Source organism: Macrotis lagotis, chromosome X (assembly GCF_037893015.1).
Source record: "Macrotis lagotis isolate mMagLag1 chromosome X, bilby.v1.9.chrom.fasta, whole genome shotgun sequence".
Classification (NCBI taxonomy): Eukaryota; Metazoa; Chordata; class Mammalia; order Peramelemorphia; family Peramelidae; genus Macrotis; species Macrotis lagotis.
The window spans coordinates 660,004,004-660,029,843 of NC_133666.1; the positions used below are offsets into that span (position 1 = coordinate 660,004,004).

At 37.2% G+C, this 25,840-nt stretch overlaps 1 protein-coding gene across 1 annotated transcript in view; it reads right to left on the reverse strand.

Moving 5' to 3' along the window:
* The window catches only part of ADGRD1 (adhesion G protein-coupled receptor D1), a 490,642-nt gene that overhangs the window by 94,057 nt on the left and 370,745 nt on the right, over positions 1-25,840 (reverse strand). The window contains exon 18 of the mRNA XM_074205246.1: positions 3,302-3,368. Within this exon, the coding sequence (XP_074061347.1) occupies positions 3,302-3,368 (67 nt within the window). The remainder of the gene's footprint in view (positions 1-3,301; positions 3,369-25,840) is intronic.

The following is a 25,840-nucleotide window of genomic DNA, read 5'->3' on the forward strand; positions in this document are numbered from 1 at the left end:
AGAGGAGACTGTTGGACAACTCTCAGATCTAAAGAGGATGGGGCCTTGGATAATAGGGGTAATACAGAGTGATTTTTTTCTCTAAAAAAATGTATATTTTCCAGGAAGTTGAATTAGTATTCATATCACTCATACATATACACAGAGATATCACAGCCATTGTGGTTATTTTTTAAAGAAAAATCCATTTGGGGATTTCTTGACATTTCCTTCTCAGGTTCATTTTAAAGATGGGGAAGCTGAGGCAGACAGAGTAAAGTGACTTGCCCAGGGTCATACAGCTAGCCTGAGATTAGATTTGAGTTCATGAAGATGAGTCTTCCTGACTCCAAGCCTCTGTCCACTAGCTTCCCCATTGTTGTTGGTGTTCAGGCATGTCCAATTCTTTGTGACCTCATTTAGAGTCTTATTGGCAAAGATACTGGAATGGTTTGTCATTGCCTTCTCCAGCTCATTTTATAGATCAGGAAACTGAGGCAAACAGGCTGAAGACTTGCCCAGGATCACATAGCTAGTGTCTGAGGCCATATTTGAACTCAAGATTGTGAGTCTTCCATACTGTAGTCCCATGACTGTATCTACTGTGCCATCTAACTGCCCAATTTTTTTTGAACAAAAAAACCAATTTTTATTAATGGAAATCTAATTTATTATTTTGGCAATTTCAGTTTCATTCTTTAACTTACATGTTACCTGAAAGATCAAAAACCTAGAATATGCCCCCAAGAGTCATTGTTTACTCACAATGACATTCTTCTCTTGTAGATAATTAACTTTGCTGAACTACAAGTCCAAATTAGCATATATATGCCACTCTTCTTTGGCTCCATTCCTAATAATATAATGACTCCCCTAGGCAAAGTCAAGACATCTCAGGAAAGTAGGGACTGAGCTGTGGCATTTACAGTGGTATATGGAAAACTCTCCATGTAATTTTGTCTACTAATCATGAGTCCCACGCTGTTGTGACTTTCTCTATTTATCTAATGGTACCTTAATTTGGTTCAATGTCATTCTGTGATATCCAACAGTGATTATTGTAGACCTGCCATTTACAAAGCTTGGAGGGTCGCCTGGGACACAGATTGGTTATAAGGTCTGACCCATAGTCATATGGCCTGTAGTGTCTGGGGGACAATTTGAAAATACCTTTTGAAGGATGACCCTCTAGTCCCCATAATAGACAGCCTCAAACACCCTAAGTTATAAACAAATCATGGTTCTGTATCAGTTGCTATCAGTGAAAGGAAATCCAATGAAATCATATGTCAGAATCAAAAAAAATGTTAAAAGGATCCTTTAGAGAGAATGGGCTTGGAAAATGGATTACAATTCTCCTTCTGACACTGGATTTTGAGTTGAAGTTTATATCTAAGCTCTCTACCATCATCCACACTTTCCCCATAGGATGTCAAACAGGTCATTCCTTCCCAAGCTCTTCCCTAAAATGAGTAATTTTGGATGGCAAACAATCATACAAGGAGGTCAAAGATAGAAATAAAGAACCATCCATGCCAAATTATTCATAGCAGCACTTTTTCTGTGACAGCAAAGAATTAGAAAACTAAATCAGGGAAGGAAGCATCATCTAGGGAATAACTGAACAAACTGTGGTATATAAATATGATGGACTACTAATGGGTAATAAGAGAATGAATATGAAAAAGTAGAGAAAGGCAGAAAGATTTGTATGAACTGATACAGAGTGAAATAAGCAGACTCAGAATAATAAATATAAATGTTGATGATAAAGCACTAAAAAAGGTTGAACTTCATAATTGCAATGATTTCATAGCCCTAGTTATACCATTTGATCGATTGGACCTTGCCATCTACCCTCAGGACCTCTGAGCTTTGTCATCTGCCCTTTAGCTGTATTTTCTTTTTTTATGTGTTGTCTCCTCTAATTAGACAGTGAGCACCCTGATAACAGAAAATGTTATTTTTTTCAATAATTTATATTCTCACCAAGTGCCTCATTAACTGATCTGTATCCCAAAGAAGAGATAATGAAATCTGCATCTCTCCTGTAGGTAGAGAAGTGAAGGTCTCTGGAGACAATATATTGAAGATAGTTGCTACAATACTGTTTAGTATAATCCTCTTTGGTAATACTGTTGTTTCTCTTTGTTAGAAGAGAGGATTTCATCCTGAGAGCTGTGAATATGGGACTATATAAGGAAATGATTGCAGTTTAAAAGACAAGAGGAATTCACATCACTTTTTTAAATGAAGGTTTTAGACTGAGACAGATAGGTGGTCTAATGGGTACAGAACTCATTTTCCTGAGTTCAAATCTGGCCTCAGATCTTACTAGATGTATGACCCTATGTAAGTCATTTGTCTCTATTTCTCTCAGTTTCCTCATCTGTTAAATGAGCTAGATAAAGAAATGCAAATTATGTCAGTATCTTTGCCAAGAAAATCTCAAACGGGGCCACAGAGTCAGACACAACTGAAAAAAGACTAAACAACAATTGCCTCAGACTCTTATGAACTGAGTAACTCTGGGCAAGTCGCTTAAATAGGTTGTGAGCTCCTTGAGGGCAGGCATTGGATCTTTTGCCTCTTTTTGTATCACCAGCACTTACCACAGTGGCTGCATAGAGTAGATGTTTAATAAAAACTTATTAACTAACCCACTCCCTCTTTCATCTTTTGTTTCCACTAAAAGGAAGTGATTGGACTCGATGACCCCTAAGATCCTTTCTGTCTCCTATGAGCTCTAAAATTCCTTTCTAACTATGTATATGGTCTTATGATTATAATTACGAAGCAAGCACTTAATCGATACTTTATAGGCCTATCTAAATATTATGATTTCCACTTTGTAGTTAAGGAAAATGAGACCAAGAAAAGTTATGAGTTGCCAAAGGTCTTACACAGCAACTGATCCTGGATTTGAACTCAAGTCTTCTGACTCCAAGTCCAGAATTCTATTCATTAAATCTCACTAAAGAAAGCATCATTAAAAAAGTTTATTCTCTCATAAAGCAATTATGACTCATAAAATATGTAAGTAGACTATGATATATGAGCAAAGAGTAGATCCAGATTTCTCGAACTAATAAATCTGATGGAAAAATTTGTGGAGAAAGAAGTCCCTGAGAGGAGAAGAAGCTTTTTAACAAGTGGAAGGATTTGGAACTGGATGGACTGCAAAAATATCCAGAAGTCATTCGAGAGAAGTCAACTTCCAAACAGCACTTTGAGGCACTGTCAAAGCAGATCCCAAGAAAGGCATTACATAAAATCGGCATATCACCAAATTCTGAGTAAAGCAACAGTTATTATTCCTTACTTGTGATTTTCACCATAGCTGTCCATACTGGAAGATACTGAAATGATGCAGATCACAAGCGGAAAACCTACAAAAAAAATCAAAGTAGAAGAAAGTGAGTTTTTTTTTTAATTTTCATTTATCCAATCATTCATTCACCAATTATCTACTGACTACTTGTTACCAGTCCTCAAAGAAGCTCCATATATAGAAGAAACATAATGTAGTTCCTGCCTTTCAGGTGTTTACAATCTCTCTTGGAGAGATTGAGCCAGATACTATGATAAGTACCAAAAAAACAAATAAAATAAAAAAATCATAACAATATACATACAAAGTAGGATCAAGGTGCCCTTGGAAGTCATGGATTTTTAGGTGGGAAGCACTTGAAAGATGCTTCTGGAAAGGAAAATGCCCCTGGAACTGTACTTTGAAGGAAACCAGGGATTTCAAGTGGTAGAAATGACAAAGGAAAGGGTAGGGTAGAAGCCAATATCAGGGAAGCCCTCAGTCCTTGGGAAGGAAAAAGGGATATGGAGAAGAGGGAAATGGGAACAAAGGTTGCTTTTGACAGCCATGCTGTCAAAAGTATCAACCTTTGAGGCTGACCATAGCTTCCCATGAGCACAGAATTAGTAGCATCTTAGCCCTTTCTCAAAATTATCTTAACTGAGTGACCTCTCTTTTTATTTCTTTTTTTTCTTTTTCTCTTTCTTCACTTCTTTTCTTCTCTTTCCTCCTCTTCTCTTCTCTCTCTCTCTTTCCTTCTCTCTGTCTCTTTCCTTATCTTTCCTTCTCTCCTTTCTTCTTTTTCTGTCTCTTTTTTTCTCTCTTTCCTTATCTTCCCTTCTCTCCTTCCTTCTCTTCTCTTTCCTTCCTTCCTTTTCTTTCTTTCTCTCTGTCTCTTTCCATCTCTTTCCTTATCTTTCCTTCTCTCCTTCATTCATTTCTCTCTCTCTCTTCCTTTCTTTTGAGCCTGAGGCTCCCTCTCTTGCCCAGACTAGAAAAGCAATGGTCACTCACTGATCTGATCCCACAACTTATCGTCATTCTATTTCCAACCTGGGACGGTATGCCCCTCCATATGCAGTCCTGCTCTCAAGGGCTCTTCATCTTGATATTAGGCCCAGCAGATAATTTTATTATCTTAAAACCATTCAGCAGCTTCAGCTTCCTTTGTAGTAAGGAAAAGAGTGCAATTATGCCCACCATGCCCACATTGAAAAGAAGCATACTAAAAAAGCTGTTAGCAAAGTTAGATGACACAGTGGACAGAGCACCCAATGTCCAGTTTAATTGAACAAGAGAGAGTCTGAAGAGGAATAATGCAAAAAATCTGGAAAGAGAAATGGGACCCAGATGGTACACAGTTTTAACTGGAAACTTGAAGAGTTTGCTTTTAATAGGAGGCCAATGAAGATCTTTGAGGAGGAGAGTGACATGGTCAGATCTGTATGCCATTCACTCCCTATCTTTTTCTAATTTAAAAATTCATTCTTATTGGTTTCTCATTTTAACAGTTATAATGAGAAATCTTCACCTCGCTCCCAGGCCTGTTAGGAGGAAAATGCTTTATATTCACAAATGAGCTTAAATATAAATGTGTCATCATTACTCTGACTAGAAATTCAGTTTTTATAAGGGAGAAGACCACTAGGCTTATAGAAATTCTTGACAATGACCCTGGACCCTAAAGAAAATGCAAAATCTTCTTCCTTCAAGCTGTTGCAGTTTTTGAGTGACTGCAGGAGGGCTGATGCTGCCCCAGAGAGAAATTCAACTGGGCCAAGGGCTGGTAATGGATTTTATCACTTGGTTGAGTGCCTAAGACGACAGTTATTAGCTACAAGGAACTGGTTAGAAATTGCTGCAATTTGGGTGGTTTTGCTATTGTTGTTAGCTGATTTGTATAAACTCATATCACCTGCTGTTTCTCAGATCAAATTTTAGGTCTTATAAATGTGTATGTTTGCTTTTGTTTGCAGAAAGGCATAGGAAGCCTGAGAAACATTGTAGGCTTAAAAAGGAGGGCTTGCTATGAAATAATTGCTTTCTTTCCCCACAATGCCTAAAGTTTCCATTCTGAAACTTCCCGGTGACCTTAGAACCATCTACCTAGTTCTAGTCCTAAGGCCAAATAGAAAAAATCTAATCTCTCTTACACATAGAATTACTTTCAATTTTAATGATCATTTCATATTTCTCTCACTGCCTCACCTATCACTGTACTTAGTAGGCATTTAATAAATTCTTACATAAGAGAATAGAGTCAAATAGAGCACTGGCAAAAGGATGGGGAATAGATTAGAGAACAGAGAGGAGCAGAGAGGGATGGCAGCACACTGGATAATAGGGTCAGATCAGGAAAGATCTTGACTGACTAGAATAGTGGATAGAATATAAGAAGATAGAATTTAAAGGGTAGGGGGATTGTGAAGCCTAGTGAAGCAATGTAATGTATCAGGTAGAAAACCAGCCTCAGAGTCAAGAAATCTTGCCTCTGATATTTAACTTTGTGACCTTGGGCAAATCACTTAAATCCACATCTAAGGGTTTTTTCCTCATACTTCTTCCTTTTTGAACTCTTTTTAACCTTAGAAACTATAGCTCACTCGCTCGTCCTTGATACTCTTTTTTCTTTACATGTTCATAACATTGTTGTCCACTGGTTCTATTCCAGTTTGTCTGACCAATCCTTCTCATTCTCCTTTGCTTGCATTTCATCCAACTCATGTCCACTGTTTGTAGGTCTATTCTAAGTTCTGTCCTAGATTCTCTTCTCTTCTCTTCTCTTCTCTTCTCTTCTCTTCTCTTCTCTTCTCTTCTCTTCTCTTCTCTTCTCTTCTCTTCTCTTCTCTTCTCTTCTCTTCCCTTCCCTTCCCTTCCTTTCCCTTCTCTTCTCTTCTCTTTCTAGATATGATTTCACTTAGTGATCCTTCAGAACCCATGGATTCAATTATCATTTCCATATAGATAATTTTCACATCTATTTATCCAACCCTAACTCTCTCTTGATTTCAAGTCTTGCATTTTCAACTGCCTATCAGATATCTCAACCAGATGTACTATAGGTACCTTAAATACAATGTTCCAAAATGAATTATCTTTCCTTCCAAACTCTCCCCTCTTTTTTTTATTTTTACAAGGTGGAGAGGTTAAGTGACTTGCCCAACATCACACATCTAGGTAAGTATTAAGTGTCTGAGATAAAATTTGCACTCAGGTCCTCCTGACTCCAGGGTGGTGCTCTATTCACTGCGCCAACTAGTGGCCCCCCCAAACTCTCCCCTCTTCCTAACTTTCCTATTACTGTCGAGGGCACCATCATCCTCCCAGTCACCCACACTCGCAAAATTCATGTCAACCTCTAAGTATTTCTCTTTCTCATCTCCCACATCCAATCAGTTGTCAAATCCCTAAGCACTGGGAATAGAAATACAGACTCCTTATCCACAGGAAGTTTGCATTCTAAAAGGGCTGACAACAATTACAATAGAAATATATGCAGACTACATAAAATCTTTTTGGTGGCAATATGGTTTAATGGAGAGAATACTGGCATTGGAGTTAGGAAAAACTGGATTTAATCTTTTCTTAGACTTTTATTAGCTATACAACCCTGGGCAAGACATAACCCCTCTGGGATTACTTCCTCAGCAATAAAATAAGGATAGACTCAATGATCTCTAAGTTTTAACCCCAAATCTATGATCTTAAAGTTTCTCCTTGAGGGATATTGGCATTCTTTTTTTTTTTATTTTGCTTCTCATGTGGCTTCAATATGTCACTAGATCTGATTCTTTTTGGCAATTGAGACATGCTGTGGTTCACCAGCCTTACTGTTTGAGGTTCCAATAGTAACCAGAGAGGAAAGAGATGAGGGTTCTGGCCCCATCACTCACTGCAGCTTCAGGTCATGATTTATTTATTTTTTTTTTTGCTAAGGCTGAGGGAAAATGTGACCTGTTGTATAGAAATAAATCTGAACAAATGTGTGTTTTACTTTGACTTCATTTTCCTGAAATCCTCATTCCTCCAAATAGGTGACTATCCACCCCATATCCCTGGGAAAGTGATATACATCCAGAACTATAAGCTTGACTAACTCTTCATTTTTAGCCTGCAAAGGAGAAAATCAAATAGAGAATTTGCTAGCAAGGTAGAATGTGATATAATCAGTCGTTGGCTCACTGTGAACACCCACAATCAACAGCCCTAAACACACAATTTTTCCCAATTGTTACAGTAGAACATTGAAGAGTAAACTAAAAAAAACATACTCTCAAATCCAAATTTTGTTATTGTGATCCAGACCTGTGGCTCTCCTAATAGAGTCTAGATATTTGGTCTCAAGACCAAAAGGTCTCTAAACATTTAGGTGACATAATTCTTTTAACTGATGATGATGATGTTTGTCCTTTGTTCTCAAAGAAGATAATGATATGAAGGAAGGATATGACAAGCACAAGGATCAGATTTGAGTGAGGAGTGCTATACTAACTCACTGGCATCATTTTCTTCTCCAAAGCTACCTGAGTCCAATGGCCAAATATGAATCAGGATCATTGGAGAAGGCCCTGGGTGGAAGGCCATCAGGCTTAAGTGACTTGCCCAAGATCACACAGCTAGAAAGTATGAAGTGTCCCAGGTCAGACTTGACCAGTCCCATCCTCCTAACTCCCAGCTCAGTGCTCTATCCATTGCACCATCTCACTAGGATACTACTTGAAGAGAATACTTGAATTCTAATTATATATTTCATAAATACTTATTATCTAAAGTTATTTGTTAAGTCTTTGACTCTAGGTTTGGACCTATGATTTCACTGGAACTTCAGAAGGAGCATATTATTTTTACCAAAGCAAATAAGTCCCATCTCTGCAATTTGTAATAGCTAATATTTATATGGTACTTCAAAGTTTGCTTAAATACTGCTTTCCCTATTTCTACCTCTGTACCACATATATAATCTCTTCTGGGAATATCACTAATCTGAAAAACCTGAACTGCTTCTCTATCCAGGTCTACTACCAACTGCCAGATCTGCCTCTCTCTCCTGATGCCAGAGTTGTTTGTTCACAGGTATGCCCTGTCTTGTTTACTATTTTTTCCAGGACCAGCTCCAGAGTATAAACTCTCTTTTTATAGTAGTTCTTTTATAATATGCCATGACAAAAGGGAGATGGGAGAAATCCCCTCTCCTCCATAAACACTGCCCACTGTTAGAAGCCCAAGAGGGAAAGCAAAGACTAATGCCCTCTCAAGAGTTGAATTTTTCCTTTGTAGTTGACTCTCTTTCCTGCTGCCAGAAGTCAAACCCTTTCTACTTGTCTCTACTACCTACTTGCTTCCACTGTATCCAGAGACATCTCCAGTCATCTGGACCCAACGGACACTGGAGGAGAAGTGAAGCTGGAGACTTTACATAATCCTCCCTCACTTAAAGCCAATTCACTTCCATGTCATAGTATTACATTCCTAATGTCATGGTCCTCTTCAGGAAGGAAGGACAATCAATAGCAACAACTTTTCACTTGTAAAAGGTAACCAGGGATGTGGTCCATCCTTCTTAGCCAAAGATGCCTTTGAATTCCATCAAAGAAAGTTTCTTCCTACCTCCTAAGGGGCTAACAAAAGCTCTTCTTTTCACTTCCTTAACAATGATAAAACCTTGTTGTCTCATTTACCTGCCCTTCACTTTCTGTAATTTCATTAACTAGGTTAGAAGGGTACATTAATTGATCAGCAGTTTCCTCTTTAACGCCACAAATCACATACACACACACACACACACACACACACACACACACACACACACACACACAAAACCAGAACAACCCTCTCTTTACTTACATAGGAATGAGGATGGAAGTCACTAAACCTTATTACAATTTTTTCCTATTAATACACTGATTCCAGCCATAATGCTCCCTTCTACAAGTTTTTCCCAATAGTCCTTAACACTAGTGCTTCCTCTGTGCTAATAATCTCTGACTTGTTTATATGTGGTTATTTATAGACTGTCTCGTTAGGATGTGGTCTCTTGAGAACAGGGACTATTTTTTGCCTTTCTGTGTTTCCCCAAAATTCAACAAAGTATGCATATAGTGGGTACTTAATATTTATGACAAACACAAAAGGAAGAGATTACCTAACTCAACAGTTGCCAGTTGATGGGCCAAGGAACCACCAAGTCATGGAAAGGAATCATCAGATCCATCTGAACACCAAGCATTTTCATCTTGATCTTTGCCTGGCACCCCCAAAATGTAGAATTACACATATACAAACAAAATAAATAAAAACTGATATGAGGACAAACTTCCTGATAGAGTTGTCAGCTTTTTGAGGTAATGACCTATGGTCTCCATGCAGATTCTGAAAGACTATTTTTCAAAGAAGTTATAAAAAAAGGTCCATGTCGTAGAAGAGATTCATGATGAGGAAAGGGTCTGAGTTTCCTTCTAGTTTTGAAATTACAGGTTTTTATCAGCCTCTTTCTGACCTGAGAATTCAGGAAAAGCCTAACCTAGATTATTAGACATTCTTACTGGGACTTTTATAATTATTTATGCCCAAGTCACTCATCAGTTCCAAACTGGGAGCTTAATAAGGCTTCCTTTTACCTAATAATGAGGAACTAGCTAACACCTTGTAAGGAAGGAACAACATGCTTTGAGAGGTGATATATCCTTGAAGATTTGTGAATTCCTCACCATTCTTCAGGTCCTATCTCCAATTTACCTCTAGCTCAAAACTTGCCCTTCTGTCTCTCAACCACATCACCATCTTCAGCTATGTTCAATCAGGTGAGACCTTCCCTGAACTTCTCTGTCCTCTTTTGAGTTTCTACATTCTGTCTTGAAATCAAATATACACATACAAACCTATGTATGCACACACCTGATATGCTCCACTAGACCTTAAAGAAAGGATAAGTTTATTTATCTTCTTATTTAGTTTCCAAAACACTCAAGGATGGCACCCTTCAAGGGTGACATGGGAAAAGAAAAGGAAGAGAAGGGAGGGGGGAAGGAAAGAAGAGGTAAGGGTGGTGGAGGGAAAGAAAGACAAGGCAAGGGAAGGGAAGAGGAGGGAGAGGTTCTGAGTTCAAATCCTATCTCCATCACTATCTTGAGAAATTTACCTCTCTGGTCCTTTTTAGATCTATGATTCTAGGAAGAAAGAAAAACTAGAAAAAAAGTAGAGGGGGAGGGAGAGAAAGAATAAGGAAAAGGGAAAGAAGAAAAGTTGAGTACCTTTTTAAGTTCATAGAATGTTAGACTTTGAAAGGACCACAAATAAATCAAAAATCTAAAAAAAAAAAAAGGAAGGGATCACAATAGTCATCTAGCTCAAACTCCCAAATTGAAATCTGGAGAAAACTTATTACGAGATCATGCAGCTAGTTAGTGGTAGTGGTTCTAACTCCAAAGCCAATGTTCTGACCCAAAAGCTTTGTCCATACATCCCACTGTTACAGCCATGGCACTCATCTGACCGAATAAGAAAGAGTGCTGATTATCTTGTTAGATTTTTCTGAAGTGAATGCCATGGAGATCTGTTTGAGGGTCTATACATAGTCAAATGGATAAAAGGCAGAAAATTCAGGTCAAAAATTCTATACCCCTTGTGGCAAATATGAATAAAGTCCAAACTATCTTATTCAGAACAATTACGTTCAATTGTCCTTAGATTCCAACACAAAGCTGTGAAATTCCCAACTCCAAACCCAAGTGGAAAACTATCTTATAAAATAATGAAATAAATGGGCTTTCAATATGGAGAATGAATCAGCTCTCTGACTGCATAGCAATTCCTTCCCACTTCTGAAATGAGGACTCCACAACCCCAAAAGAGGGGAACAAAGCATCCTGTGAGGTTTGGCTGCCAATCTCCTGGCTCAACAGTCACCCAGCAACCAAGGGACAAATGGAGAAAGAGGGAAAGGGGAGGGAGTAGCAGCCACTCAGAATGAATCATCCTAAGAATGACTGAAAAACAAGACAGCCTGGGAGCCAAATCCCCCAACCTACACAACACCCCAGGAAAGGGAGACTTCCAGGGCTTGGTGATACTTGTCAGCCCATAATCAGATAATTTAGTTAAGCAGAGAGTTCTTTCCCAAACTGATATTCTCTTAGCCCACATGAAGATGTTGCTATAACCTAAACTAGGGTCTCATGGTTCCCTCTCTTTTTAGGTCCCAGACCCAGCAACAGCTTCACATCAGTCTTCCAGGGCTTTTTCCCATAACAGGATTTCTACAGTATGATTCCACTGTGTGAGTGTCTTTCTTCTCATAAGCAAATTCAGAGGGAGGCTGAAGGTTGAGGGCATCTAATCTGATTTGAGAGAGATCAGGATTTTGTCAAAAAAGGATTTAGCTATGTATATATGTCTGTCTGTCTCTTTTTCTCTGAATCTCCTTTGTTCTCTTTATCTGTCTTTTGTCTGTCTGTCTGTCTGTCTGTCTGTCTGTCTGTCTGTCTCTCTCTCTCTCTCCCTTCCTCCCTCCCTCTCTATCCCTTTCTGTCTCTGTCTCTTGGTCTGTCTCTCTCTGTCTCTGTCTCTCCATCTCTCTCTCTCTCTCTCTCTCTCTCTCTCTCTCTCTCTCTCTCTCTCTCTCTCTCTCTCTCTCTCTCTCTCTCTCTCTCTCTCTCTCTCTCTCTCTCTCTCTCTCTCTCTCTCTCTCCCCCCTTCCCTTTATCTCTGTAACTTTCCAAATTTCTCTCTCTCCCAATGTCTCTACCTTTGTCTCTTTCTATTCCCCACCCCTCCACAGAAAAATACAAAAGCATGTGCATGCATATGCACATGCACACACACACAAACACACACACACACACACACACAGACACGTCCCTCCTAGATCCAAGACTACAATTCAGAAATACTTGGTCATTCCAATAATAATAACTGACAATGACATATTTCTTTAAAGTTTACAAAGTATATATAAATTCATTTGAGCCTCCCCAGACCTACATTTACTCCATGGAGTTTTCTTTTTAGAATAAGGGGGATACAGCCTCCAGTTGCTTTCTTTACATGAATTAGATGAAGTCAATGAGGTACCATGGATATAAAAGGCAAAGATTTTCCTGATTCCCACAACTGATAAATGTGTGTGCATGTATGTGTGTATAGAGAAGTAGGTATAGATATGTAGGTATGCATGCATACATATTAGTGTCTCTATATATACACGTAATACAAAGCTATGAGAGGTTAATATTAAAATGGCGAAGTTTATATTCTTTCAGGATCCATAAGTAGACCTAAGAATCATCAGCAGAGATTTTAATTGAAACCATGAGATCTGATGAGATCACCAAGTAGACTAATACAGAGGTAGAAGAAAAGAGATCCCAGGACAAAATCCTTGGGAATACCTACCTTTAGCATGTGTAACCTCCATGAAGACCTAGCAATAGGGACTAAGAAGGAGCCATTAGATAGACAGGAGAATAATGAGAATAAAGTAATGCCATGGAATTCTAGAGAAGAAAATATCAAGGGGGGCAAAGGGGATCTAAAGGTCAAAAGCTGCCATGAGGTCAATAGGAATGAGAATTGATAAAAAAAAAAAAGCTTTTGGATTTGTCAAATAAGAGATCAATGGTAACTTGGGAGAGGGCAGCTTTAGTGAAATGATGAAGATAGAAGATAGGTTATAGAGTTAAGAGATAAAGAAGAAAAGAAATGAAAGTTTCATACTTGTGTGTGTATATATCATACACATATGATATGCTATATGTTTTATATATATAGAATATATATAGAATATATATAGAATACTATATAATATAGATATATATATATAAATATATATAATATATATTATATATTATATATATAGAATACTATATAACAGAAATGCTTCAATATATGGTATATAATATATAATCATGTCTATATTATACATTACAGATACTTATTATATATTTGCTAAATATAATTAAAATATATGTATCATTTATAAAAATACTTATACATGAACTATTTCTGTCCAATCTGTGGTAGAGAATTCTGAGCTCATATTGGTCTGATCAGCCACAATTGCACGCACTGTAACTCATCTCTAACATAATGATATAATTTTGGTCTTCTTCAATAACAGATAAGAACCAACCAAGACTCATATATGCAAATATTCTCTCCCTCAATATAATATAAACTCTTTGAGGGAAGGCAGCCTTATTTGGGATTGCATGTGAAAGGGAAAACAGAGAGAAAGGAGATCATGAGGAGCCCATAAAGATGACAATTCCAAGAGGCAAGAGAACCAGAAGGTTCCATGCCATAGGAAACTGTTTTATTGTCCTGTCTCCCAAGGCACCTTCCTTTTTTACATCTCTCTTATCTATAATCACTCCCCATGCTGAACTGTGATGATACTGATTATTCTATCATATTTGTTATCAATAGCAGCAGAATGAGGCCATGGTAATAACAGAAGACTGTAAATCAGATGAGACTTAGTTTGAAATTCTATTTCCCCCAACATACTGACTGATAATTCTGGATAAATTCTTTCTCTTCTTTAGCTTTTGTTTCCATAGCTATAAAATAGGTCTAGTAGTGCCTGCTCTATAGAAATTAAAGAATCATCATGAAAAATTTTTATAAGCCATAAAGTTCTAAGGAAATGAGAATTAGTGTTACTATTATACCATTCATGTCACTTTGGGAATATATCTTTCCTTAACAAGGTTTCTCTTCAGTCAAAATGTCTTAGGTCATATAGCTTTATTGTTTTTTCAGTTGTGTCAGATTCTTTGTGACCTATTCAAAGTTTTCTTAACAAAGATACTGAAGTTGTTTACCATTTACTTTTCCAGTTAATTTTATAGATGAGGAAACTGAGGTAAGCAGGGTTAAGTCACTTGCTCAGGGTCACACAGCTAGTAAGTGTCTGAGACCAGATTTTAATTCAGGATGATGAGTCTTCTTGATGGTGCTTTATCCACCTTGTCATCTAGTTACCCCTAGAGTCAGAAGATCTGGGTTCAAATCCTATCTTCATGATTTGGATTAAATCACCTATCCTATCTGAGCTTTAGTTTCTTCCTCCAGAAAAATGAGAGAGTTAACTCTGATGGCCTCTGAGAACCCTAAATCTGATGAATGAATGAATGAATGAATGAATGAATGAATGAGTGAGTGAATGAATAAGAATTAGTACTTATTCCATTCCAGGCACTGTGTTAAATAGCAAATAGAGAAAATCTGTGCCCTGAAGAAGCTTGTATTCTAAAAGAAAGAAGCAAGATATAGAAGAAATAATGGCTATGAAAGGGCGTTTTGATCCAATAAGTCCAATTGAGCAATCAACTAATATAAGACTTCCAGAAGCAATTCTAGTGTGGATTTGATGATTGCTCCCAAAGCAAGAGGAGAAAAATTGTTGTAAGAGGAGGATTTTTGAGGAGGAAAATTATAGAACCTTAGCAGGAAGATGATCATTGTGAAGCATGGATCGACTAAAGATAATGGTTTCTCACCAATCACAATGGCAGCAAGAGTGGGGCAGCAAGCAAGGAAGTAGGAAAGGAAGATGGCCAGAGTAAATGAAAGATAGTTCAGTTAAGTCCAAGATCATTGTCCTAAGAACAGGACAAGGAAAGAGTCATATCAATTCAATACAACAAACAATTATTAAGTAATCATATTTAATAAATAATAATTATTCAGTAACAATGATAATGGGGTAGTGAGGTGGCACAGTGGAGAAATAATGTGCTGGGTCTGGAATTAGACTGGATTCAAATTTGGTCTCAGATACTTCTTAGCTGTGTGACCCTGCATAAGTCACTTAACCCTGTCTACCCTAATTTCCTCATCTATAAAATGAGTTGGAGAAGGAAATAGCAAATCACTCTAGTGTCCTTGCCAAGAAAAACCCAAATGGGGTGATGAAAAATCAAGCACTAATGAAAAAAGAACAATAGCCTCAATCATAATGTTAATAATATCTTGTATTTAAATATAGTGATTTAAGATTTGCAAACAAGTAATTTTATCCTTACAACAACCTTGAGAAGCGGGTACTATTATTATTATTATTATTATCACCATTTTAGAGATGAGGAATTTAAGGCAAAGGAGAAGTGACTTGCCCAGGGACATAGCTAGAAAGCATCTGAGGCCTGATTTGAACTTGAGAGTCTCCTTGACTCCATGACTAGGGCTTTGTCCCCTAGACTACAGAGCTGCCTTACTATGAACAAAGCCCTCTGTTCAGGGATAAGAAAAAATGAAAACAACCCCTATCCTCAAGGAGCTTGAATTCAGTTAGGAGGATAGACCATGCTCTGAGATAAATAAATATTAAGACTATGAAAATATATGTGTGACCTTGGCCAAGTTCCCTAATCTCCCATAGTTTCCTCATTTGTAAAATGAAGATGTTAAACTAAAGGGTTTCTGAGATCTCTTTTCAGATCCAGATCTAGGATCTCTGGACCTCATATACCAAATAATTCCAAGTGACAGCATTGACAGTCAAAGGAATCAGGAACAACCTTATTTAAGAAAAGATGCATTTGGATCTTCAAAATTAGCACAGATCTGGGTCCCATAGCAGAAAATTAATAATAGCAACACTTTCAGATTTACTTAGCATTTTACACGTCATATCATTTGATTTTTATAGCAGCCCAAGAAGTGGGAAATTTTCCTCATTTTGTGGACAAAGAGACTGAGGCTAAGAGGAGTGAAATGATATGCCCAGGGTCAAATAGCTAGAAAATGTATATGCCTGAATTTAAACTCATATTTTGCTGATACTATGACCAGCTCTCTATCTACTATGGTATTAGTCATCTCATTAAACATTTGACTTGCCCAGCTAAGAATCAGAGTACCAAAATTTTCTAAGAGAGATGTCAAGGCCAACATGGGGCTGGTGAGAAATTCTGCAAGGAAGAAATAAACCCCTTTCTTAACAGGAGGTTTATATTATGCAAAACCATCTAACAAATGCTCTCGGTCAGCTTTCAAATTCTTGTTATAATTAATAACAGAAAAGTGAGAGTCTGGAGCTGCATGCAAATCACCCTTTATTCAGGCCTGGTGCCAACTGCAAACCAGTCAGAATGAAGGATGTAGTTCATAAGCCTGTAATGAAATTAATTAATGGAAAGATGACATGAAGATAGATGCCAGGTTGCTCAACTGTCATAACCCAAGCCAGTTCTTTTAATTTGTATATATCTTGCAGTCTCTATAGGAAGCTAGGCAAAACCACTTAACAATGCCCTCTTAGATTAGGGACAAGGATAATGTGTGCTCAACGGACAGCTTCAGTGCCATCCAAATGACCTATATGTGGTCTACAGTGTGAGTTCTAATTTAGAAATTTTCAGAGAGATGGATTCCATAAACCTTAGAGTCTTGGCATTGGGAGGGACTTCAGAGGTCACCCAGTCCAGCCTATACCTAGAGTATGAATCTTCTGAATAATGTTGCTGACAAGTGGGTACCTGACCTTTCTCTGAAAACTCAAGCATGGGGAATGAATGAATTTATTTGAATAAATGAGCAATTATTTAGTGTTTACCATGTGTGAAGTACTGGGAAAAGAGCATAGAAGACCCTTCTCTTAACATTCTAATAAAAGGAAAATATATATAGAAAAGAACAGCTACAGGGCAAATGGAAAGGTCCTCTGGTTCATAGGCTATAGCAGCAAAACAGATGGTCTTATCTCTTCTTAAATGTCATTTCCACTAACAAAACCATCTCCATTTAGAATGTTTTGGTGCTTAGGACATTGCTTGTGATAACTTTATTTTCTGAGTTTTGGTAGTTGTAGCTGATGAAGAAGTAGGGGCTGAAGCACTTGCCTCAGGAAGCAACCTAGTCTACTTTGGGACATTTTATTCAAATTGTTAAGACGTCCTATTTAAGCTTAGATGAACCTGGGGTCTCATTGGCAAAGACTCTCCCTTCAGGTTTGTCCTACTCAGTTACCTCACAATGTATCTAATTACATCCATATGCTGAGTGGATAGAGCTCTGGACATGGTCAGGAAAACAAGTTCAAATCAAGCTTCCTACATTTCTGAGCTTGTGTGATCCTGGGGAAGTCATTTGACCCTTTTAACTCAGTTTCTTCATTTGTAAACAGAGTTGGAGAAAGAAATGGCTAAAAACTCTAATTTCTTTGCAAAAAAAAATCCAAATGGGATCATGAAAGGTAGAACATGACTAAAACTACTGTCCAACAAAAGACATAGTAACAGAAGACTTGGATTCAAATCCCACTTTCAGGATCTATGGGCTATAGAACCATAACAATAAGAGTAACTGAAAATAACCCAATGCTTTATATTCATCTTCTCATTGCACCAACACAACATTACTGTGAGGTGAGGAACACAGATTGTTATCTTTTTATCTGATATTTTATTTGATAATGAAACTTAAAAAAAGATTTTACTTGATTTACTTTATTATTTTACTTAATAAGGAGACTTAAAAAAGATTTTCCCAGCATCACACAGCTAGTAGGTCTCTGATGTTTGACTAAAGCCATGTCAACATGATTCCAAGACCTTTAGTTGCTACACTCCACCATTTCCATAAGGGTAAGTCACCTCTCATCTCTCAGTCACAGTTTCCTTATCTATAAAATACAGATAGTTATATTTCCTTTATCTATCCCATAAAAGGGCAAACTAGTGTCCTGGATAAAGAGAGAAATGAAACTTAGATTTTTTTTGATGCTTGAGTTAAGTTCCACAAATCATACCTGGGCAGGTGGGATAAATCACTCTAGTAGAGAATGAAGAATGAGGAGAAAAAAACAGAGACTGTGGGTGCTGACAAATCGCAATAATGAGAAAGTCATCACTGGGCAGGATCTGAATCATCTGGTAGCATCCTATTTTAACCAATTATTCTTAACAACCAGGTGCTAAGTACTATGTTTTCTGCTACAGCCAGCAAGGATGTCAGCAACTACTCGATTCAGCATCAGGAGCCAAAACCTCAGTTGTCCTTCCCTAGTTTTAGCTCCTTTAGAGGTCTGACCTCAGAATCAGGAAGATTTGGATTCAAGTCTTGCCTTTGACACTATAAGCTGTGGGATTTTAGGTAAATTCTTCCTTAATTTATTGGTGTCACAGGGAGCTCTCTGAGATAGTATTGTGGCATGGATAAAGAAAGTTTCCATATCAGCAGATCTTGAACTAAATATATATATATAAACATGACAGGGGGAGGGAGGAAGAGGGGGAGAGGAGGAGAAGGGAAGGAAGGAAGGAAGGAAGGAAGGAAGGAAGGAAGGAAGGAAAGAAGGAAGGACAGAAGGAAGGATGGGCTGAAGGACAGAAAAAAGGAGGGAGGGAGGGAGGGAAGAAACAATGAAGAATTGAGTCATTTTATGAAGGAGGTGGTATGGGAAAAATAGTCGGAGCAATGACTAGCTACCCAGAAGTCTGGTCTTAACTTGAGGTTTGTTCTTCCCTCTATGTATAACAATAAGAAATTGAAGACCATAGACAGAGGACTAAAAGGAGTCCTACAAGTCATCTAGCCCAACCACTTCACTTTACAGAGCCCAGACTCTTACAATTCTGCCACTTGTTTAAGGTCACACAGTTGTGGGTACCAAAGATGGGTTTTCAGACTTAGGTTCTCTGACCCCAGACCCCATGCTCTCTTTCCTCTCCAGTTCCACCATAGAAATGTGTTCCAATTGTCCACCAAGGTCCCTCTCCATTTGTAAACCAGCCACAATACAATTTAAAGTTTCTGGACAGCTGCCAATGCCAGTGGTAACTCTCTGGTTAAGTGAAACACAGACCAGTAGGAGAGTGGGCAAGCTCCTAGCCATCCCTCCAGGGCAGCTTTCCCTTTGTCCTGCCTGGCCATGTGCTCCCTTTAATCTGAAGGCACGTGAATCCAGCAGCCTTCTTCTCCTTGAGCAGTTCCATTGTGAAGGCTTGCTATTGATTTGTCTGTTTCCTTTTTGGGCTCTGCTCAAGGGCAGCATCCAGATTTCAAGGAAGGGTTGCTCTTATTCAATTTTCCAGCCCACCTGAGTTGACAGATGAGGAGTTATCTCCCACCACTTGAGTCAGTTATGAATGGTGCGGGGGATCAGACAGAAGATTCTCCTGTGTAACCATACCCCACATAGAGGGGAGTAAAAGACAGACAGATTGTTCCAATGTTGCCTAATTTATACCAGTCTTGTTATTGGAAAGGTCTAATATTGCTCACTTTTCAAAAAAGGCTGAACTTATCAATCAGACAATTTAAGGAATTATGATGACTAGACTTTAAAAAGCACTTTAAATAACCAAATATTCTCCATTCAGAAGAGTTTGTCTCTGAAGAGGGAGTCAGGGCTCAAACCTTGATTATTTACAATTTACTGGGTGATTTTAGACAGGTTACTTAGGAGTAGATTAAACTCAGTGGTATTAGAGATTCCTCCCATTCTGTGATCCTATGAGTCTGTGATCTTGGGGTCTTCCTTAGAATCAGGAAATCTCAGTTTGCCTCCCAGCTCCAATTCTCACTCCCACTCTTTAAAATACTTCCTCATCTGCAAAATTAAAAGAATATTCCCACCACAAGCCTCATAGAACCACTGAAAGGAAAGGGTTTTACAAACTTCAAAGGAGATAAGGTGAAAATTTGAATTTATCAATGGTGTAGCTACTAGAGGCAATGTGAGGACAAGTTAGACATCCTCAAAAGAGACATGCAGGATTAATTAACTTGCCTATGGTCATATGACTAGTGTCTGAGGTCAAATTTGAACTCAGGTCTTGTGTACTTGTTGGCTATATGACCCTGAGAAAATCATTTCCAAACTTCAGTTTCTTCAACTATAAAATGGGGGTCAAAATAGAGGATCAATCAAGAACAAATTTGTTAACAATAGCTCCTGGTTCATAGTTGGAGCTTAATAAATGCTTGTTTCCTTTTCCTTTCTCTTTTCTCTAAGGAGAATATCTTGAGGATGGTAGCAAAATGACTTCCAAAGTTCTGAGCTTCTACTTCCATCACATATTCTAAGCATAAGCCCACTTTTCTCCAGACTACATATTCTTGGGGGAAGAGTATGTCATAGGGATTTGGGGAGGAATGTCTTATGCTCTCTGTTATTACTATATCACCTGAGCAAATATGCTTGACTAAAAACTAATTAAGTATAGCTCACCTTGATATTACCTGATAATCACAAATTCAAATCTAAGAATTCCAATTTTAAATTCAGTTATTTAATAAACTACACAGAAGATTTAGTGGTAAAAGAGTCAAGAATATAACTGAGGAATGGTTAATAAGCCCCATTGATTATTTATTGACTTCTCCAAAACACTTAAACAAGATTGATTAGCTGGAGTATACAATTAATAGCTACTATTTTCTACTCAGAAGATCAGAGAAGAATTGTGACAGTGGAATAATATAAGTAGATTGTTTGGAATAGTTTCTCTTGGATGATCATTTCCCCATCCAACTACCATCATCTCCCAGAGTATTTCTTCCCCAGACATGGAGAGAAGACCATGCCATGTTTAAATTATCTGAGTTTCAGAGGTCTCTCTCTCTCTTTCCTTGCAAGTTTTATCTAATGAAGCTGACCTTGACCACACACTATTTGTCTCCAGAAGATCATAATTATCTCCAGAGACAGAAGCCTAAAAATTGTGTGTGTGTTTTTAAAGGGATAAGGAAAAAATAATGAAGGAAAGAAAAAATATAATGAAAAGAATCCAAAGATCACTTTGATGTGTTAAAATGACAAGGGTGTGAGAAAACAGAGAAGGGAATAGCCTAGCCCTTATCCTGGATCACCAAAGAAACATCAAGCAGAGTACAACTTCAAATCAGGAAAGCAGGAAAGCCTTGGTTTCCTTGATAATTGTGTCTGATTCCATTTTCAAATTCATTTGTAGAAGAGGGCTAATGCATGTTGTACAACAATGTTCAAAGTCTCCATAATTACAGGCATATTTTGCCTTTCAGTATCTTTTTTCCCCATTTTCTTTAATTCCATTGTCAGACAAGGGATTTGTTCTTTTCTTTTCTTTTTTTCTACCTCTAATTGTGAGAGCCTGTCTAGTATCACTCACATGACAAATGGAACAAGTTCTCTTTTGTCTGACTTGATGAGTTTTGAGTTAAGTGGGCAAGAAAGGTGTCTTTATCCAGGACTCTTTTTTTCTCCCCATTCAGACCTTGCATTTGGAGTCACTATTCAAAAAGAAAATGCCTTTTTTTTCCCCTATGGGGAGCTACATCAAATTTTCAAGTTCTATTGGTCGATATAGATATTTTGCACTGAAATGGTGCTTTTAGCCTCAGTCTCAAAGCAATTGGTAAACAGTTTTTATATTTCGGGTGAAGTACATAAAACAGGTAGGAAATATTGTACTGGACAGAGGACTAGATCTGGGAATAGAGGACCTAGATCTAAGCCCTGCCCTTGCTCTTGACAAATTGATCATAAGCAAGTCACTTAATCTTCCGAGGTCTCAGTTTCTTCATCTGCAAAATGAGAGGGTTGCACTAAATGCTCTCTAAAGTGCCTTCTAACTCTTAATGATAGGCAGATAAATACATAATGGATGGATGGATGGTTGGGTAGATGAAGGAGTAGAAAAATAGAGACATATAGATATTTAACCAGACTGATTAACACTCATTTATCAAGTGCTTATAATGTGATAAGCACTGTGCTAAGCAGTAGGATTACAAAAAGAAGGAAAAGCTAGTTCACTATCTTCAAGGAGCTTACAATCTAATGGAGAAGGCAGCAGGCAAACAATTTAGAATAAATTGGAAATAATTTAAAGAAGGAAGGCATCAATATTAAAAAGAGTTGGGAAAGGCTTCTTGCTTTTCTGGGATTGGAAGGAAGCAAAAAACATCAGAAGGTGGAGATAAAGGAGGAGAACATTCCAGGGAATAAATAGTCCAAGAAAATTCTTGGAAATAAGATGAATTATCTTGTTCAAGAAACAGTGTCTCTGGATCCAAGAATATTAGGGTTCCCTAGTCTATCTATGTGTGCATTCATCTGCATAGATAGATACTTAGATAGATAGATAGATAGATAGATAGATAGATAGATAGATAGAAAGATAGATAGATAGATAGAAAGAAAGAAATAGGGATATAGATATAGATTATATATAGATACTATATATAAATAGAAATAATCATGAGCGTATGAATCTGAATAGACAGAAGAGAGATAAATAGAAATAGTAATATAGAGATAGATATAGATTATATATAGATATTAGATAGAAATATATAGAGTCATATAGATTATATAGAGAGAGATACTAGCGATAGAAGCATTCACGTGTGTGTGTATTCATCCATACAGACAGATAGATAGATGATAGATATAGATATATAGATTATATAGCTATGCTATAGATAGATATTTCATATCTATTATAGGTTAAAGCTTTTGCTTTAACCTCAAGAAACTTATATTCTACTGGGAAAGACCACGTGCAAAGAAACAGGTACATTGCAAGACAAATACAATGTAAATGGAAAGTCATCTAAGAGGAAAAGGAATAGGTGAGGTGGGGATGAAAACTGGGGGAGAAAAATTCCCTACATCAGAAAGATGAGATTTGAGCTGAGTCTTGAGCAAGGTCAAGAACCACAGAATTCCTGTAATCCATTTTATAAATAAGGAAACAGAGAAGTAACTTGACCTGACCCAAGGCACACAGACAATAGTATGTGAAGTAGCAGAAGTAGTAGAAACTACCTCCTGTGCCTCCACCATCAGTCCTCTTACTACAAGGTCACTCTTACTTCTGGTACAATGTTGTTAGAAATGTTAGAAAGGTGTTAGAAGACCTGAATATTGCCTTAGATATTAGCTGTGGCTCCCTGGAAAATCAATTTAATCTCTCTCAACCTCAGTTTTTCCTTTTGTAAAGTGGAGACAAGAATAACTCCAACTTCAGAGGGCTGTTGTGAGCATCAAATCAGATTCCATAGGGCAAAAGTGATCTTAGTATAGTTTTTGAACTAAGAAAGTTTTTGACAATTACCTTTAATTTTTTTTAAAAAAAAAGTCTTATTATATAATTCTGCTATAGCTCATACTATATGTTTCTTCCTTAAGGATATGATTTTTCTCTAATCACATTCAACTTAGATCAATGCATATTATGGGAGTGATGTAAAGACAAACAAACTGCCTTCTGTGGGGGGTGAAGGGAGGGAAGCAAGATTGGGGGGAAAATTGTAAAACTCTAAATAAAACTTTTCTAAATTTTTTTTAAAAAGTTTTTAAATATAATAAGAATTTTGGGACAGACTGTACTATTACCTATTATTGTGAGCTATTATCATAAAGATTGATAGACAAATAAAATACCCATTCTATTTTCCCCCTCAACTTTCCCAAAACATTTAACTTTGAACCTCTCAAGTAACAATAATAGCTACTTTACATAGCACTTTAAAGATTACAAAGCACTTCTATTATCATGAAATTGTGTGTATTATACTTGTCTAAGTTTGTTTATCTCTCTGCTGGAGGAATTATGTCTAATCTAAACATGACACCTCTCTTCCAGCCTTCTCCATCTTCCACAATACTTTGTGTATAGTAGCTGCTTCATAAATGTTTGTATAATAATAATACTAATAATAACCAACATGCTTGAGTTCTTTTTTATTGTTTAGTTGTTTTTGAGACATGTCTGACTCTTCATGACCTCATTTGGGATTTTCTTGGCAAAAATACTAGAGTAGTTTACCATTTTCTTCGCTCATTTTATAGATGAGGAAACTGAGGCAAACCAGGTACATTACTTGCCCAGAGTCATACAGACAGCAAGCGTCTGAGTCTGGATTTGAACTCAGGAGGATGAGTCTTCCTGCCTCCAGACCCCACACTCTATCCACTAAGACACAATCTAGCTACTTTAAAGTTTGCAAAATTCTTTTTTTAAATTGTTTTTTAGTTTTTCCTTTATCATTTTATTTTTTCCATCTGTAGGCAAACATCTTTTTCAACATTTATCCCCTTGCAAATTTATGAGTTCCACATTTTTCTACCACCCTCCCTCCCTCCCCATGGTGGTGAGCAATCTGTTAAAGTTGGATATGTACAATTATGTTTAATATATTTCTATATTAGCCATGTTGTGAATGAAGAAATAGAACCAAAGGGAAGAAAAACCATGAGCAAGAAATTAAAAGCATAAAAGAAGTTTTAAAAAGTGAACATAGTAGGTTTGTAAAATGATGATATCTCATTTTATCTCATAACAACTCTGGGAGAAAGATGTTATTATTTTCCTTATTTTACAGATGAAGAAACAGGCAGATAGGTGGAGTGACTTGCCCAAGATCACACAATTAGTAGGTGTCTGAGGCAGGATTTGAACTCTGGTCTTTCTGATTCCAAGTCCAGAACTCTAAGTTCTCTCTCCCTAGAGGTCTTCAAACAGGAATGGGAAGATCTCTTTGTCAGGTATATCATAGATATGATCCTTGTTCAGGTTTGAGTTGGACTAAGTGCTTTCTGGGGCCCCTTATAATTTGAGATTCTGTGATTCTGTCTATAATAATATATTAATATATATTTATGTGCTATGTACCTATATATAATATAATATATAATATATTATGTTTCTATAATTTACTATTATGTTACATGTCTATATTATATAATGTATCTATAATAAGCTAATGTACATATGTCTAGAATGTATTGTATCTAGAATATATTACATATATATTACATGTAATATATGTGTAATATATATTTTATATGTCTAAAATATAGAATAATACAAGGCTTGTTTTCTATCCTCAGATCCTGCCCAATAGTAAGCACTTAATAGAGAGGAGAATGGAATGTGAAGTTAAAGGACCTGATTCCTAATCTCCATCCTTTTATTTACTACCTATATCAATAAATAATCAATTACCATCTCTAAAGTTCATTTTCCTCTCTTATAAAATGTGGTTTTTGAACAAGGTTACCTCTATGATCCTATGTCAGAATGCAATGAATAATACGTTGGCGAATTGAATTATCAAGGCCTGAGGCATCCTACAGATCCCCATTTGATGTTTCTAATGTTCAGACGTGACACTGTAGACTGTTGCTTGAGGCCAGACCTATGTCTTAATCACCTTTGGGTGTCCCTATTGACTAGTATCTAGTATAACACTGTTCACAGGGCAGGCACAATAAATGCTTTGTTATTAAATAAAGACCTCCGGAAAGGAGTAATGATGCTCACTATTGCTCTTTCAGACATGGATTGGGCCATTGTTCTACCATCAACAGAGTACTCTTCTTAGTTGAAGGAGGAATAGCCTGTACTGGTCCATCTTCACTCTTCTGTCTTGTGACAAACAGCTTGTGTTCCAGATACAGCTATCTGGGATTGTAGATGCTGCCTCCAGAGCTAGGAGGTTGAACCATATAAGGTTCAGAACCACAATCTTGATCTCATTAAAGGCAAGTCCTGATGATCTAACCAGTTTTGGGAAAAAAAGGAAAATTCCTGATGACTGGAGTGGCTAGGAACCCATATG